The following is a 17,425-nucleotide window of genomic DNA, read 5'->3' on the forward strand; positions in this document are numbered from 1 at the left end:
ACCATAGGACGAGGGACATATCTATCTATCTATCTGTGTGTGTGTGTGTGTGTGTGTGTGTGTGTGTGTGTGTGTGTGTTCTGTGAAACAAACTAACATCTAAGTGCTTTCTATCTAATAATCACACGGTGATGAACACATCAGTATCTTGCCTAAGAATGATTTGGCAGACAGACTAGAGCAGCCAGGGTTCGAACCTCCAACCTTCCAATTAGTAGATGATTTGTCACAGCCAGACCCAAATAACACTTACACAACTAACTAACTATGCAACCAATAGCTAAATAAATAATAATAATACAACAAACAAACAAAAAAACAGCAGTGGTAGACAGCATCTTTTAGTCAACTGTTTTTTTTTTGTTTTTTGGTCTTAAATTGAGAAATTACATTCAAAAGCATTTAAGTTTACTTCAAATGTCTTAAACAGGACACTAGAAACAGAAAAAAAAAACACAAAACAAAAAAGGACAAAGGTTAAATCAAATTAAAATTTTAGACTGCCTATGAAAAAAAAAATCTGATAGTCTGAGTGGATTTTAATGCTGTTTATACAAATCCCCCAGGTCAGCAAATAGTATCTGAAAATATTGATTTGTAGGCCTATTTAATGTCCAAATTCTATTTTCAGTCGATATATATTTTTAAAATACTTTATTATATTTCCATCAACAAGCAGGCATCAGTGGGGATTACTCTAAATTTAATGTGTGGCAACAGTAAAAAAAAAGAAGGAAAAAAAAAAAGAAAAGGTAGAAAGAAAGGTAAATAAAATAGAGGTAGGCATGTGAATGGATACCAGGAACTTCCACCTGTGTTTCATCTGTTCATTTACCAGCTGAAAGATTAGTGGAGCCCTCAGTCCAGATGTTTTTCTTCTTTTGCTGTCAGACAGATTCCTAAGGCGGATAATTCAGAATATTTGTTAATTTTCAACTGGAGATTTTAGAAAAAAACATTTAAACTTCTATAATATTAAACACAATCATAATAAGCTACTAATGTTACTGCTGTTACTATTTGGGTCTTTTACTAGAGATTAAATAAAATAATTTCTTCATAATTAAACTGTAAATACACCCCCAGTAACTGCATATCAGAGAGTTTTACACTAGTGCCAACATATTTCAAGACACATATTAACAGTGAGGGAAAAACTCACATTTCAACAAATTAACTGTACTAACCTCTCTCTGCAGTTTTTGGTGATCTTGTCCATGATCATCACCTGGACTACTGGGAGATCGTGGGTCACTGTGTTCATCGCCATGCATGGGGAAAAACCTAATACCACAGGAAAAAATGACATAGTTTGTCGTATAGAGTTGGAAAATTTTGGGGTCAATTTTGAAATAAAATCAATCAATTTTAAATTCAAGTGGAGACTTTTAGATTTTATTGAGGAGTTTCAACAATATGAAATATTGAAATACTATAATAGCTACTTATCATGCTACATCCTGTATGCTTGTATGATTATTGTTCTACGCACCTTTGAAAATATCCAGATTTGAAAAACCACCAGGCTGCAGCCCCAATGACATTCAGGAAAAGAAAAACAGCAAATGAGGCCCAAGCAGCCGAGCATGTTCCTGCAAAGACACAGGGAGTGAGAATATGAAATGATCTATTGTTCTCTCTCACTTACCTGGCATTTAGTTTTATATTTCACATTAAGATGAATCTGACGGTATTCAAACACCATGCAACATCTGTACCAAAAACATTCAAAAATGTCCCTGTACTGACAAGTTCTGATGCACAAAAGTAAATGAAACAAACTTGATATGATCATGAAAAGAATCACAAGATAGGACATGGTCTGAGCTTCCATTGGTGGAACTGAATTGAATATGATCCTATACTGCACTGGGTAAGGCATCCATTATCCAATAACTTGTCTGTTTTGTGCTGACTTTAGGGTAAGGCAACCACTTCTCTAAACTAGCTGCTTACTAGGGGTGCAACGATATTCGTATCGATATTGAACCGTTCGATACAGTGCTTTCGGTTCGGTACGCATATGTATCGAACAATACAACATTTGTAATTTATTTTATCAACTTTCCTTCTGACGATGCTGTCTGTGTTGAGCGCTCAGTGAATCTGCGTTCGACTACTCCGCCTAGGCTGCACTGTCGAGCGCAGATCCACTGAGCGCTCAACACAGACAGCATAGTCAGAAGGAAGAGCGCAGGGCAAGCTAGCAAGACAGAAGTTAAGCTCTCTTTGCAACATGGACCTCCCCCACTCTCATTCAGATCTGGCGTTTGGAATTATTTTGGTTTTCATGTGACGTATGACCCTGAAGGTAAGCGAGTCATGGACTAAAGTAAAACAGTATGTTGGATGTGCCATGCAATGCTCAATTACATTGGTGTGAACTAGTGTGTTAGCGCAGTTAGCTCGTTAACGTGTTGGCCGTCTAGCCCCATGCACGGGGTGATCGGCGGTAGCTCGTTAACGGAGATTTGCCGTGTTGTGGCATTAAGGTCATTTCAACGAGATTAACCTGAAAGCACTAGTGGGAACACAACGAATATGACTGCACATTTACGCCGACATCATCCTAGTGCAAAGACAAAAATAACAAGCATGCTACTAACTTTAGCCGAGTCATTTAGACAGCTGTTAGCACATGATTCTCCTTATGCTGCTGAGAATATAGCCCAGAAGAAGCAGATAGTATAGCTTTTATTTTGGAAAGAGACATTTCTCTGTAATAAACTCTCTTTTCCAAAGATGAGTGATTCCTCAATCAGATACAGGGCTTGCAATATCGCTAGCCCGACGTCCTGGAGCTAGCGATTTTTTCAGTCGGGCTACCAAAATCTATCTCTTCCCTGCCCGTCGGGCTATTGTAGGAAGGAAAAATATATGTCAATGCTTTTGCATTCTTTCAGAAATGTAGCTGGGTAATTATGTCATTGGCATCGGTGAGCCACTGTCAATATGTGACATATTATAATCGCGTTTGAATTTGCGCTTGTTTTTTGCTTTCACTTTGCAATCGTGTGAACTGTGTATAGAGAGCGACAGCACTGATCTGTGAGTGATGATAATTTGTGCACCAATTCCTCTGACATCGTCTTATTAATCGTTAGCTTACTATGCAAACATGACAAGTGAAATCTCCCGCAGCAAGCTTAAACATGTGAGAGGTTGATCGCGCAGAGAATCGCTGAGCTTATGTGAGTCCGTGTGTAAAAGCAGCACGATATATATTTTAGTTCTGCTGAGCCAAATAAGACAGGTCAGGGTGAAGAAGTGACAGCCAAAGAAAAGCTTACCACAAAACGGAGAAGTTATGACAAATCAGACTATAAGGCAAAAAGAAAGTGCAGCTTTATGGTTTCATGGACAAAAGAATTTCTGTGGCTGCAATATGATGAGCTAAATAACCAGGGCTGCACATAAGTGGTCCGCAGGTGCGCATTCGCTGTCAAAATAAAAAACACGCACAAGGGTTAGGGTTAAATTTAAAAACTGTACCTTTGAGTTAAAATATATATTTATAATTTTAATAAATGACAAATTAAAAAGGCATGAACATTTTTTTTGTATCGAAAAAATATCGAACCGTGACACCAAAGTATCGAACCGAACCGAACCGTGAATTTTGTGTATCGTTGCACCCCTACTGCTTACCAAAGAAATCTGTCTAGATGTTCAAGTTTCCTTTGACAGGAATGGACAAAAAAGAAAACAGAATAACAACACACAAAAGCTCAGAAATCACACAAAAAAAATTCAGATTTGGACAAACTGCACAGCTAAATCCAAGCTGACCTCACCTGATGCCACATGCACATAGATCTGACCATGTTTACTTCCATATGCATTAGACGCTTCACACTGATAGAGGCCATTTAGATCAGAGGTCAGACTCAGCAGTTGTAGCTTTGCACAGTCTACTTTGACAGCAGACTGCAGGAAAGACTGGGCAGATCTGGAAAAACATAAATGAGGCTCAACATGAAATGTAGAGATAGGGCAGAAAAATGCGAGATGTGCCAAAAGTCCAATGAATTTCAATCAATTCAATTTTAATTGAAATACATTTTTTTGTGAAGACATTCTTAGTTTGGGTAAAGTTTTCTACCACACTAGTCTAAGGAACTTGGAAAGAAAAAGCATCTGGAAGGGATTTTAAAACTGGATTACAGAATACTTTGAACAGAAGTGGTGGCGCTGTTCATTGTGCACACAATGAACAGATCCACCACTTCTGTTCAAAGAAGGTCATTCACAGTTGACATAGATGGCTTCTTTCATCTTCTGTGGATCACTGATGCTAAAACTCTTAAAAATAACTTAATGAAGCTTTAGAGGCACTTAAAGCAAAACTGTTTAGATGCATAAACACTGCATTTACCAGGAATTCCTCACATGTAATGTATAAGTAGTGAACTGGAGAGAGAGAAGCCAAGCACTGCTGAGTCACACTGGTGAATATGCATAATGAAATATTTAGTGTAAAAAGACTGTTTTGCAATGTGAAAAAAAATGTTTATGTCATTTGTAATGTCTGGACTTTAGCGTTGTTGTTTTAAAATAACAGATTGCAGATACAAGTGGAGGAAATTAAGGGTGGCTGGCCTCTCCCTTAGATACGGTAAGGACATCAGCTATTTGGTAGAGGTTCAGAGTAGTGCTGCTACTCTGCTACACATCAAAAGGTGCCAGTTGAGGTGATTCAGGCATCTGACAAGGATGCCTCCAGGGCAAAGTGTTCCGGCTATGTCCCACTGGAAGGAGGCAAAATGTGGAACACGCTGGGGCGATAATATCTCTCAGCTGGTCGGGAACGCCTTGGCATTCCCCTTGACAAGCTAGAGGGAGGTTGCTGTGGTAAGGCAGGCTCAGCTTCTCTGTTTAGGCGGATGCCCCAGAAAACACAGCCCCAGATAGGTGGAAGAAAATGGATGGATGGATGTTTCTTTTTCATGAATCAGCATTTCATTTAACTATGTCCTTATGTTCAATATGAACTGTGCACATATCATGGAAATAACCTACCCTGAAAAACAGGCAAGTCTGTATCACACCTGACCAAATAGTTATATATTTAGTGCCCACTGTTTTATACCCATAAATAAGTCCCATTTGATCATGTCTGAGTGAACGTGTTACCCTCATAGTTGAACGAGACATGACCGATTGGTTTTGATTTGAGAGTAATTAAATGAAACCATCTTTCAAAACTCTTTTTAGCTTTTGTCTGCTGAGCTAAACCAGCTTACACAACCCTCCAGGGTTCCTGGAGCACCAGGACAGCACAGGTACGAAGTACTGTCCAAAGGGGTAATCCACAAACCAAGTTCAATGCAGTCAGGCTTTCTTTTTATTAGCTGGTTTAACAAAACCTAAAACCCATGTTGGAGATGAAGGTTACCATAATAGTGTTCATCTACTTTCTCTGTCTGCTGGGCTTTATGCTTCAGACTTCATGTGTCCTCACATAAATTTGGTCATGTGACTCTTTTTCAACAGGAAATGATTCCCTACGCCACCTACTCCAATCAGCTGTTATCAGTTAATAATGAAAAATCTCAAAAGAACATAAAATACAACACTAAAAATAAGACAATGTTATGAGTTTGACATAAGTCGCCACAGTGATTTACCCAAAAAGAAATACAGTTTCATGAAGTAGTTTACATTTTACACACAATTAACCTTCACTTGTGGCCCGTTTGTACCTAATTGTGTACAGGAAATCTACATATATATCTATATATACACACACAAATGGGGCCAATGGGGTGGTCGTGGCTCAAGAGTTGTCAGTTCATCTTGTAATCAGAAGGTTGCCAGTTCGAGCCCCGGCTCGGAAAGTCTCGGTCGTTGTGTCCTTGGGCAAGACACTTCACCCGTTGCCTACTGGTGGTGGTCAGAGGGCCCGGTGGCGCCAGTGTCCGGCAGCCTCACCTCTGTCAGTGCGCCCCAGGGTGGCTGTGGCTACAATGTAGCTTGCCATCACCAGTGAGTGAATGTGTGTGTGAATGGGTGAAAGTCTGAATGTAGTGTAAAGCGCTTTGTGGTCCTTAGGGACTAAGTAAAGTGCTATACAAATACAGGCCATTTACAAATGAGAAATGAATCATGAATTTTGGTCTTAAAATCACGATAGGGAAACTCCTGAACAAAATGCACTTGAAGTAAAAAGGCAAAAACAACTAGAGTAAAACCTCGGGGGTGTTTCAAGCTTGACTAAATCTGTTCAGTAAAGCTAAAAAAACATTACAGCAAGCATTACTGTCAGAGCCAGTAATGACTCTGACAGCCTGCAGTAATGACAGTTTTTGCCAGAGGGAATACAGTAAAATGTGAAACTGCTCACAGTAACTGCTAAAAACTAAACAGCTTAAATAAATACCTTAAATGTTTGTTTTGTTGATTGTTATCTGAAGAACCAACCATGACTTATTATAGCATCTACTTGAGCTGAACGTCCATCCATAATCCCTCAATAGAATAGAATAGCTGTTTATTGTCAGTGTACATATGTATATAAATTGTGGTTGCACCAGGCCAAATATAAATAGTAATTCAGCAGGAATAATCAACAGATAAGAGAGAATATATACAAAAAAGAGGTATACAATACAAAGGCACATACTATGTGGGGGATAGTGTTTGTTTACAGTCTAAATAGCCCTGGGGAAGAAGCTGTTTGTGAGTCTGGATGTTTGGAACCTGATTAACCTGAGGCGCCGTCCAGAGCGCCTGTGATGGACTTTGTTCTCCTGAGACAGGAGGATCTGGCAAAGGCCTCCATGGGTGGCAGAGGGCAGCCAATGATTTTTCAGGTAGTGTTAATTCCCCCTTGTGCAGCCTACCACCCAGCCAGTAGGAGAGCACGCTCTCCACTGAGGAGAAATAGAAGACCAGCTTTAGCTACTGGTTCAAAGTTATTCTTCCTCAGGATATGGAACAAGTGCAGCTACTGCTTGACCTTCTTTACCAGGGGAATGCTGTTGTGGGTCCAGGTTGGCAGAGATGTGGGTGCCCAGAAACCTGAAGTTGGAGACAAACTTGGATGGGGGCTGTCTGACTGATTGGGGCCAGGTGGTGATGGAACCTATGATCCAGGACCAGTTGGGAGGGGCATCTGAAGGTGATGATGAGATTATGGTGTTGAACGCTAGAGCATACTCACATAGCTCTTCCTGTTCTCTAGATGGCTTCGCGTTCTGTGAAGGGTGATGGTGATGGCATCCTCCGTGGACTGATTTGTGCTGGTGGGGGTCGAGACAGGGAGGAAGGAGGTTTGTGATGTTTGTGATGTGCTGAGACACTATCCACAAGAAACACTTCATGACCACAAGACATGAGGAGTATGATTCTGCAGTCATTGAGGCTGTCTATTCCAGTCCTTTGGGGGATGGGAATGATGGTGGGGGCTTTCAGACAGGTGGAGCCAGTGCCGTGATATGTTCACAAAGTTATAAGTTCAATTGACACTGGTTGGCTGTATTGCACACACCAATGAGAATTCACATCCACTCAAGTCAAGAAAACTCCCAAACTGTCATATCCAGGTCACATTTATCTAATTTCACTAAAATTTGATGAGTAATTCTTGTCAACATAGAAAAGTGCCCATAAAATGAGAGTTATGACCTTGACCCCAGTTTGAGTGAAGACCCATTATGTGATAATTTTGTGAATATTTCACTAAAATATGAGCAATATTCTAGGAGTAGAGACTGTTGTGAATTGTGGAAAGACAAACACATGGCAGATGCCTCATCATAGCATAACTTTCCATGTTAATGTATTTTTAACTACAGCTAAGGAGGAATATCTGGAAGACAAAAAGAACAAAACCTCAAAAACTTAGTAAAACATCTAAAAACAATAATACCCCAAACTTCTCTACTTGTAGATGTATATATTTACCTTAAATTATTTTATTTTTTTTCAGAACCTACAGTTTAACCACAGTCTGTTCCTAAAGCGTGCATGTTCAGGAAACACCCATCAGCTAAAGTTTAAATGTTGCCTTCTTTAATTTTCCAAAATTCACTCCCAACAACTTTATTATGTGTTATACTGTATATCACTAAATACAATACATCTTTTTGTTCCTCAGGGCTTTTTAAAAACAGGTTGCACAAGACAAACAAAAAGAAGCAAATTAAAGTTTCAGCTTAAATCATTATTCAAACTACTTTACCTCCTCCAGGTAAAGTTTGCACTTGGGTTGGCTTCTGTCACACACTCAAATGAGTTCTCAGAAATTGCTCTAATGTTCACTTCTGTGGGAGGGACTGCAAAAACAGAAAGAGAACAGTGTTAATTCTGAAATGAGGAAATACTAATGGTGTCAAAGTAATATTTCACATTTGCCGGAATCCTATCATGTAACACAAAACCATAAATTCTGGTTTCTTTTATTTAGTTTGAAGGAGTGATCCTATGCTACACATTGAAGGTTGCCAAGGGCTCACTTACAATCACCTTGTCTGAAAAAAGGATATTAAATTTTTTTTTTTTTATGGAAAGTTTTGAGGATATTAAATTTTGTGTTCTTCTCAGGGACTTCCACCAGATACATAACACCGGACAAAACCAGAGGAACCTGTGTTCAGTTTCAAAACAAGCCTCTATTAGTTTTGCTTCATCCTCATTCCTCATGTGTACTGAATGGATCTTATGACTGTGGAGATCAGTGAAAATAATGGACTCATTGTCAGGCTTGACAAACAAGTTTGAGGCAGACTTTGTCACATGGTGTTTTGTCATGCTGGAAGTAGTAGACCAGAAACAAACAAAATAGGCATGGCTAAAAGCAGACATCGTCAGCAGCTTTACTTTGCAGGATAGTGGTGTGCCCCTAAAATCATAAATGGTACCTCTGCTTTAAAACAACTGGATTGCTGAGCCATTTTCTGACTTTAGCTGCTGTAAGTTAATTCTGACCTGAACATATACATGCAACTGAAAAATTATTAAATGATGAATATTGGTAAGTTGATACCTGCGCTCATGTGAACAAAACTCATTTGAGGCAGCTGAAATATCTAGACAGTACAAATTGACTGGTAAAGAGTATTTGATACTGCCTTACGGGGCTTTTCCTGATTCAGTTCAACTTCTTTTTTTCAGTTCAATCTATGGCTGTTTATATCTGTATATCATTTTAATATACATTTTTATGGTCAAATAAAAAAAAATCTTTATTAAAAATGACACAAAAGACAAATAATAAACTCTATTAACAGCTGATACTCACAGTAGATCTGTATGCTGAAGGGCAGGGTTTCTTCTTTAGACATGGCGTCACTGCTGATGACGCACTGGACCTGGTGACCGTTAATCTCACTCATAGGAACACCAAACAGAGAGCTGACTGTGGTAGTTGTATCGTTGTCATACTGTGTGGAGTTTGTTGTCATCCTCACTTTGTCTCCCAAAGCACCAGTGAGCCACCTCACCTCTGCAGGAGGCTTCGATCCAGCAGCCGTGCAGGTAGCAAATAAAACCTCTTCTTTGCCCAAAGTGGGAAGATTGTCCTTGATGTTTGTGAAAGGAGGCACTAGGAGAGTTACAGCACAGAAGTAGGTCAACATGCAAGCAGAATGGTGAAAGTAACTCTGTCTCTGCCTCACATACAAACGCCCAGAATTTTGGGAATATTTTGTACATACCAATCACTATTAGAAGTATCTCAGTCTTCTGATTTCCACTGGGAAACAAGGTGAAGATGCACGTGTAGCTGCCTTCATCCTTCAGGGCAACATTGGATAACTGTAGAGTTCCATTTTTGTTGTTAAAATTCCCGATATATTTAAATCGATCATCACCTCCACTGACAAACTGCACTCCCTCTCTGGGTAGGATAGTGAGGAAATTGTCATTGTGAGGTTTTTCTCTTGTCCTCCTCTGCCAGGTAATCTGTGTCAGGTCATCATCGGTACCAGTGACATGGCACGGTAGGATAGCAGTACCTCCTTGAACCACTGTCACACTTCCACCAATCACCTGAAGAGCTGGAAAGTGAAATACTATTAAAGATCAGGCCAAATAAAAGTAGAAAGGAAAAAAAGAGTCTCTAAGAAGGCTAAACCAAATTTTTCTTTCTTTGTGTGTGCTTGATTTCTTCGCTAAATCTTGAACTTATGTTTGGTAGTTCTTTTCAGACAAATACAGCGTTTTCCTCCCATAATAAAAATTCTGCCTTCAACTAAAGGATAAATCCCTAGGATAGTGATAATGTTCTTACTATATGTATCATAGCATGTATATATGCTTGTATGTATCCTTCCTGCTCCCTAACCAATAGGTCGACCTGAACAAAACTTTGCAAAACACTGTGACACGGCCAGAAATTATTACCATCTATATGTTAAAAAATCATTAAATCATTTGTTTTTCCATAAAGATTGTTTATTTCATAATTATTGTAACATTTCATGTTATGTTCTCTGTGTGCATCTTCTTCCTGTGTCACATCCAATGTATGTTAGTCATCTGTAACTTAACAGTGACAAAAATTGGTATACTTGATGGAATTATGTTCGAATCACCACTGATTACAGAGTAATGACTTTAAAAATGAACTGCAGGCATGACAAAACCTCTCTGCAGGTTTGGTTTTTCTAATGTTTTTAACCATTTTCTTAGGTGTTTAATCTACTCAAGATTAATATTACTTTTGTTTATTAAATGATCAAAATAACAAGAACATACACTGAAATCTGTCAAGTAAGGTAACAACTCATGTCCTTAACAACATGTGAAACACTCAAGGTTGCATGCTCTAGTGGCCTGGGAAAATGACTCTGAAAACATACCCCACCTTAAATCTCCATGACAGAGGAATGTGAAAACAATAATCTGCAGCTTGATTCCCATGCTTTCAGTTTGAAGTCATAAGCAAATACATGTGCTCAAAACAATGTAAAACCAGATCCTGGTTGCAGTTTGGATGGATAATCAAAAAGCTAAACAATTTAAAGTCTTTCAGTTAGTTACATAAAAACTCTGCCCTGTTGTATAGAAATTAAGGAACATGTGACCAGTCGAATGAAGGATTCATATCTTGGGGTCACTGCTTGAATTCATCTTTCATTTATTCTTTTCATGATAAAATTTTATATACAGTGAACTTCAGTGAACAAGGCTCCTCAAAAACTCTCCTCACCACTCATTAAAAAAGAGCTACAATCCACAAGTAAAACAAAACAAAACAACAATGTAAAAATACAAGTACAAGTTAGAATGTGTAAAATCTCACTACTAGATGTCAGTAGGTTTCTTTCATTCATGAATAGGTTTTATTGAATAGGTTACTTACTTCAACTTATCAGCTTTGGATCGCGTTCAGAGTGTACAGAATACTGTGGCAAGACTTTACCTGGCACTAATAAGACGTCACATACTACTCCAGTTAATACTCCAGGCTTCTCTTCAGTGGTTGCCAGTGCAGTTTAGGTTTTATTTAAAAAAAAAAAAAAAAAACCTTCCGTGCTCTACACAGAGAAGCTCCCCAATATATCTCTGACCTGTTAAAATCTCATGCTTTAGACCTCAGATTTTCAGGTTAGAGGTTACTGTTGGTCCCACGTACTGGGTTCGTGTGGGGATTAGGCTTTTCAGGCAGTGGCACGAGGGTTGTGTAATTCTCTTCTGTTTTCTTTATCCTGTACAAACTCCACTGACTCTTTTAAAAAGCAGCTGAAGACATTTCTATGCAAACAAGCTTTTAATTTATTTTTTCATTGTTTCATATTGTTATTTATATATATTTCTGGTTTTATTGTGAAGTGCTTATGATTTTTATCTGTGAAAAGTGCTATATAAATAAATTCTATTTACTTACTTCCTATAAAGGGGGATGTGTTATTTTGAAAGAAGCAATATGGATTTAATTGTGGTGTAACAGAAACAAAGCTAAAGATCACTAGGAGAGAAATAAGGAGAAACTGGGAGAGTAAAAGATGAGTTTAGTTTCAGCTGAAAAATGGCAACAAGCTCTTGTGTTGGTTTGTGATTGTAATGAGTGAAGCTGCTGAAATAAACAACAGAGGCTATGAGTTGAGGCTCTGGGTGGAAGCTACAGCCAGCATAAGTGAAACCTTCTCTGAAGTGGATATAATATTGCTGGACAAAAGTAACATTTCTGTTATTTTTTTGGTGCTTGTTTTTTTGTTTTGTTTTGTTACTTTGTACAGCACTTTGGTCAACTTGTGTTGTTTTTTAAATGTGCTTATAAATACATTGATTGATTGATCGATCGATTGATCGAGAATGTAGCCTAATTTGTGATCAAGCTCTAATCTTCTGAAAATAAGTAATTGTGACAATATCCAGAATAAATAAGCAGGTTTATGTTTTCATCTGTTAAAGCCCAGACAGTAGAGGAGGCTTTAGGTGAGGAGGAAGAGGATGATGCTGGTCATGTCTCTCCTTTGACTTCTCACTCCTTTGGTAATTTGTGACATTATGAAATATCAGATGAAATATTGTGTATTTTCTTAGGCATATTGGAACAGTTAGCTATGGAATACTACACACGTACAGTTTATGAGCTAGAAGAGGACTCTGTTGAGAATTTTAAGTTAACTATGAAGGATGATTTACAAGGCATGACATGTATGATATTATGATTGGGCTTTTGAACTAAGCACACCTAAAAGTTTAAACCTAGAACCTAGAATTAAACCTCACAGGGCGCACATGTCAGGCACAAACACAGGTGAGCAAATCCATTGGTTAACCATTAGAAAGTCTACAAGTCGTCCAACCAAGAGGTCTCTTAAGACACAAAAGACAAGACATACAATAAACCTGCTGACCAGAACCTTTCCAAATATGGATAATATTTTCCCCCACCCAAACTCCAAATGTACACAGATGAGTGCCCTTTTGTATCAAAGACAGGACTGCTGCTTAATTACACTGTTAAAACTGCAGCTTATAATAAGCTAAAGTGTTACCTTCAGCTGGGTGCACAGTTAAAATACTCCAAATGTGAACGGACACTCAGGGGTTTCGGTGATTTCCTCACCTCGGTGTACTAATGTCCAAACTGTTCAAACTGTCTGTAAGGACAGTCATCAGTTCTGGGCGTCTGATTGTATTTTACATGTTTTTACATTTAGTCTAAGCTGATAAGGGGATCAGGCAAACACAGAAAAATTGAATGAAGCACAAATGAAGCTCCTTAAACGGATGCTCTTTTGTTGTGTTTATTTTGTTTGTTTATTTGTTTGGGTTTTTTTGTTTGTTTAAAATGCTTTTGTGCCATTGTGGTAATATCGGCTGATCACTCATTCAAATTCTTGTACTTTTGATTTTTTTTTTTTTTACTATTTTTTACTGATTTAACACAGATTTTCTAAGGGAAAATAACGCCAGTTATGGTGTTTTAAGTGTTTCCGCACTTCATTTATTTTATTTTTTGTATTTGGCAGGGGGTGTTGTGGTGCCTGTCACTACCCGATCCGTACCGGAAACCCGATCGGTACCCCGCATGCGCAAATCTTACGTCACTTCCTCTCTTTGCCAACATTGCGACATTCAATATATTTGAATGATACGGTTAGCGCCCAGTTAGCTCCTAGCATTTCTCAACAGCTCTGCCTCCTTTTCGACTGCCCGGGACATTTAAACATGGATAATCCGTATACAAAGAAATTCATGCTTTTTCTCCTCAACAGAGAGCGTCTCCCGATTGAGCAACAGCGCCGTAAAATAAGAAGAATGGCGCCTAATTACAGAGTTAATAATGCAGACTTTGTAATATCTCACGTGTAGATTCATCAGCCAGATGAAGTGTTTACTGACAATTGACAGTGATAGCGGACATCATCATCACTATTCCAACAATCCTCTCCTCACAGACAAGCATAAACACACTCGACTATCGCTAAATCAGATTTAACACACGTTTGTAATGACGATAATTCAGTTTATAATAGGGTTTATTCGCTCAGTCAGCAGGTGGCGGTATCCTCGTACACTGGGGAGTAAACTGCCATTAAACGAACAGAAGAAGAAGAAAACATCTGCGCATGTGCGGTACGGATCGGGTAGACCCGATTTGTACGGTCAGACTTTACACATGCGCAGTAAGGATCGGAGAGTCCTGATCCGTAACTTTCTTTTTATTTTTCGTTTTTGTCTACATTGTACTGAAATGCTTCATTATTGCAAACATTTTAAGATATACTTGTTATTCTTAACATCTTAACAGATACTCTGACCCATAACTATCGTAAAACACTACGACCGGAAGTAGAAACCTTTCGCGCATGCGGGGTACCGATCGGGTTTCCGGTACGGATCGGGTAGTGACAGTGCCTACCCTTGGCAACAGGCTGTGCCGCTCCCAGCACTCCCTAACCCCAAAACGTTGATCAAAGCCTGCTCAGAACTGCCTTCCACAAAAGCAGAAGTAATTAAAATAATAGCAATAAAAGATATCATACGTACCTTCTACTACATATGTGCACTGAAGCACCACCATCGGGAGCAGCAGACTGCTCATGGAGTCGCAATAACTTCCATCCACTGATCTTGTTAGAGTTAAAATGATATTCACATAAACCAACTTTACGGAGAAACAAATCATTAGGCAAAGATTTTCTGTTGCAGCGAAGTGGCATTAGGAAGGTACCTTAGTACCTACAACCAGTAGCGGTTTTTGATACGGGCGACGGGCGGTTGCCCGAGGCGGCATCGTGGGCATCGGCAATAAAAAAAAATGCTCGTACTCATTCTGCCCCTACGTCAGGCCATCGCATAGTGTGAATGGCATAGGCACCGATCGGTTTTCTATCGCCCATTTGCTGGGAGTAAGGGCGCCCTCCGTTTGCGAGGTGCGCCTGCTGCTTACACAGGGAGGAGAGGGCGGGGCGGCGGGGGATCCTCTGGCTGGCTGGAGCAAAATAAAAGAAAGTAAAAACAAACCAACAAACACGAAATTCTACGCGCGAAAAGTGAGCGCGAGAACCCTCAGTGCGCCTGCTCGCTGCTGAAGTCAAAGTAAACTTTATTGTAATCTCCGCTACATACCGTCCAGTATATAGAGAGACGAGCCGACGAGGCTCCGGTTACAGCAGTGCAAGTAAACAACAATAAATATGAGAAGAGTAACAAAATAAATATACACTTTAGGACTAGGGGTAAAGGGATCAATAACAATTTAAAATTTATAATTTACAGTTTGATGATTTAAAGATGATTTTTCGTTTTTATGGGCCATGACCTTTTGTTTGTTTGTTTGTTTTGTAACAGTATAAGCAATTAAAGGCGGTGGATTGGCTAATTGGTCATGATCGACTCTGGGCTGGACCAATTACAGCCGATGAGGTTGAACTTTAAAGTTCTGTATTGAGGTGAAAAGGAACGCGATTTGTCCCGTACTTCAGCTAGAATGAAAGAAAAAAAAGACACAAAGCTGGAGTTATTCTGTGTCTTTACGCTGTCAGCTGCCTCTTCTTCTGTCATTGTCTCTCCCTCCCTCTCGTGTTGCTACTTCAATCATGAAACTTATCAATGATCAGCTGATCGGCTTTTCTGTCGCAAGTCCCGTTTCTCTTGTTTGTTTATCGCATTGATATTGACATTTCCGGTAAGTACTGTTTAAAGGATAGTGTAGGTTTAAGTTTATTAGATTGATACCTATTTACCAACAAGATAGTGTACATCACTGTCACAACAGCATTTGTTTTTATTCAAAGGTTTTTCGTATAATTCCTGGTGGGTCGGACTCTAGTCAAAATGCCTGGGTTGATTTTTTTGTCCCAGTCCAGCCCTGGCAGGGCTCATGTTACAATGAAACAACGATAGATTTCCACAAGATCCATTGCAGGTTAATTTTAAGTTGAGTCAGCTCCAAGTGCTGTAATCTCTTCACTGCACCCGTTTTTGAGCACATTTTGTTATATTTTCTGACGTAAAACGCACTTCTGACCGCAGCCTCATAAAAGTACCACATTTCCTGTTCCTGCACAGCCTTTTGGGGCCATATTTACACAATCGTGAAAAAAGAAAAAACACCCCCCCCCCCAAAAAAAAAAAAAAAAAAAAAAAAAACCCAGAAAACAAAACGTGCACTATCATTAAATAGCGCTCATAGTCGTGGCTAGTTTAAGAGTGATTTATAAAAGATGTGCTTCCATCTAAACTAATATTAATATCGAGTGCAAAAAATTAAGACCTATTTTTTTTGCGTTAAATGTTTGCCAATTAACATCAAATTGCTTGTGTAAGTAAATCTGCTATAAACCAGCCAATATAAGCTCTTTTTGAAGATTTCTTTAGTGAAAAACATAACCTTTCTATTTTTCAGTTACAGAGGTTTATTAGAGACATTGATATTTCTCGTGTATTTAATAGCAGAAATGTGGCTTTTTAGTGTACATAATGAGCAAGCGATTAAGGCAGAAAATAGGGTTTTTGATGGAAAATTGGTCTTGAAGCACACATAAATAGGAAGTGCAATTTTATCATGGTGGAAGCAAGAGAGCCGAAATAAAAGTGAAATCATCACAACATACTATTTTCTACTAACTTATGATTGTTGTATTCAGTCATATTTATTCATAACTTTAGACTGCAGTAGTCGGTGTTTGTAAAGCACCCCTCACATATAAGTGTTTTCGTGAGGGGATGCACTGTGTGATTAAGGGTGATATATATACACACAGAGAGATAGGAAGTACAGAGATAGGAAGTGCAATTTTATTATGGTGGAAGCAAGAGAGCCAAAATAAAAGTGAAATCATTACAATGTTTTTCAAACATGAAGCACAGTTTTGGTCTTCTTTTGCTGTTGGTTCAGTGAACTTTGGTCACAGAGTGTCGAAACCTGGAATTTGGGAATCTGTGAGACGTCAGCTTTAAGCACCTGATGGTATTTAAAGCTGACTTGGGCCACTAATTTGTTCCAGTTTGTCTTAATCTGTTTTATAGGTTGCATCAAAAGATGCATTGTGTTGCAGGCACTCAGCAGTGACACTAAATTATTGTTACTTGCAGTAACACCACTATTTTCTATGGGCATAATGTCATATCCTGTTTTTGTGTGTGTGTGTGTATATATATATCACTCTTTAATCACACTTCACAGTGCACCCGTCACGAAAACACTTATATGTGAGAGGTGCTAGTCAATCAATCACTGACTACTGCAGTTTAAAGTTATGAATAAATATGACTGAATACAACAATCATAAGTTAGTAGAAAATAGTTGGTAGAATTAGAGCACAAAGAATAGAGCAGAGTTTCCATAACTGAGTAGAACACAGAAAAGTTTATCAGTTATCTGTTGTGTGGCGGATGCTTAAGAAATAAAAATAACCATGTACAAGTCACTAAAAGCAGTTTCTCATCTAGAGTGTGCCACTGTTTGATCACTGACACTGACGTGGAATTTGATTTCATATGAAATAATAATTTTTAATATTC

The 17,425-nt window shown here is 38.8% G+C and overlaps 1 protein-coding gene and 2 long non-coding RNA genes across 5 annotated transcripts in view; 2 read left to right on the top strand and 1 right to left on the bottom strand.

Moving 5' to 3' along the window:
• LOC120717505 (nectin-2-like) lies at positions 1-14,853 on the bottom strand. 3 transcript variants are annotated; one of them, XM_040005567.1, is made up of 8 exons: positions 14,446-14,851; positions 9,657-9,998; positions 9,242-9,544; positions 8,183-8,276; positions 3,795-3,949; positions 1,493-1,592; positions 1,188-1,284; positions 1-899 (listed from the first exon to the last, which is right to left on the bottom strand). In XM_040005567.1, exons 1-8 carry the CDS (start codon positions 14,582-14,584, stop codon positions 888-890), a joined length of 1,242 nt encoding a protein of 413 aa, XP_039861501.1. In that variant the 5' UTR covers positions 14,585-14,851; the 3' UTR covers positions 1-887. The 3 variants fall into 3 exon arrangements, 2 of the variants coding, with proteins under 2 accessions (XP_039861501.1, XP_039861502.1); XR_005692215.1 differs by lacking the exons at positions 1-899; positions 1,188-1,284 and adding an exon at positions 7,163-7,241 and having other exon boundaries at positions 14,446-14,853; XM_040005568.1 differs by lacking the exons at positions 1-899; positions 1,188-1,284; positions 1,493-1,592 and adding an exon at positions 7,163-7,241 and having other exon boundaries at positions 3,754-3,949; positions 14,446-14,853.
• LOC120717520 overlaps positions 1,591-17,425 on the top strand; it is a 20,441-nt gene continuing 4,606 nt past the window's right edge. The window contains exons 1-2 of the long non-coding RNA XR_005692224.1: positions 1,591-1,735; positions 5,784-5,789. This is a non-coding gene — a long non-coding RNA (uncharacterized LOC120717520). The remainder of the gene's footprint in view (positions 1,736-5,783; positions 5,790-17,425) is intronic.
• Positions 15,154-16,064, top strand: LOC120717521. The gene is made up of 2 exons (XR_005692225.1): positions 15,154-15,350; positions 15,768-16,064. It is a non-coding gene; the product is annotated as an uncharacterized LOC120717521 (long non-coding RNA).

Source organism: Simochromis diagramma, unplaced genomic scaffold (genome assembly GCF_900408965.1).
Source record: "Simochromis diagramma unplaced genomic scaffold, fSimDia1.1 OVJJ01000501.1, whole genome shotgun sequence".
Taxonomy (NCBI): Eukaryota; Metazoa; Chordata; class Actinopteri; order Cichliformes; family Cichlidae; genus Simochromis; species Simochromis diagramma.

Excerpts from the sequence above, each read along its gene's own strand:
- LOC120717505 (XM_040005567.1), bottom strand. The coding sequence starts at position 14,584 with ATGATTTGTTTCTCCGTAAAGTTGGTTTATGTGAATATCATTTTAACT. Across the intron at positions 9,999-14,445 it reads GTGCACATATGTAGTAGAAG|CTCTTCAGGTGATTGGTGGA; the intron begins GTACGTATGATA and ends TTCACTTTCCAG. Across the intron at positions 1,593-3,794 it reads CTATGTGCATGTGGCATCAG|GAACATGCTCGGCTGCTTGG; the intron begins GTGAGGTCAGCT and ends GTGTCTTTGCAG.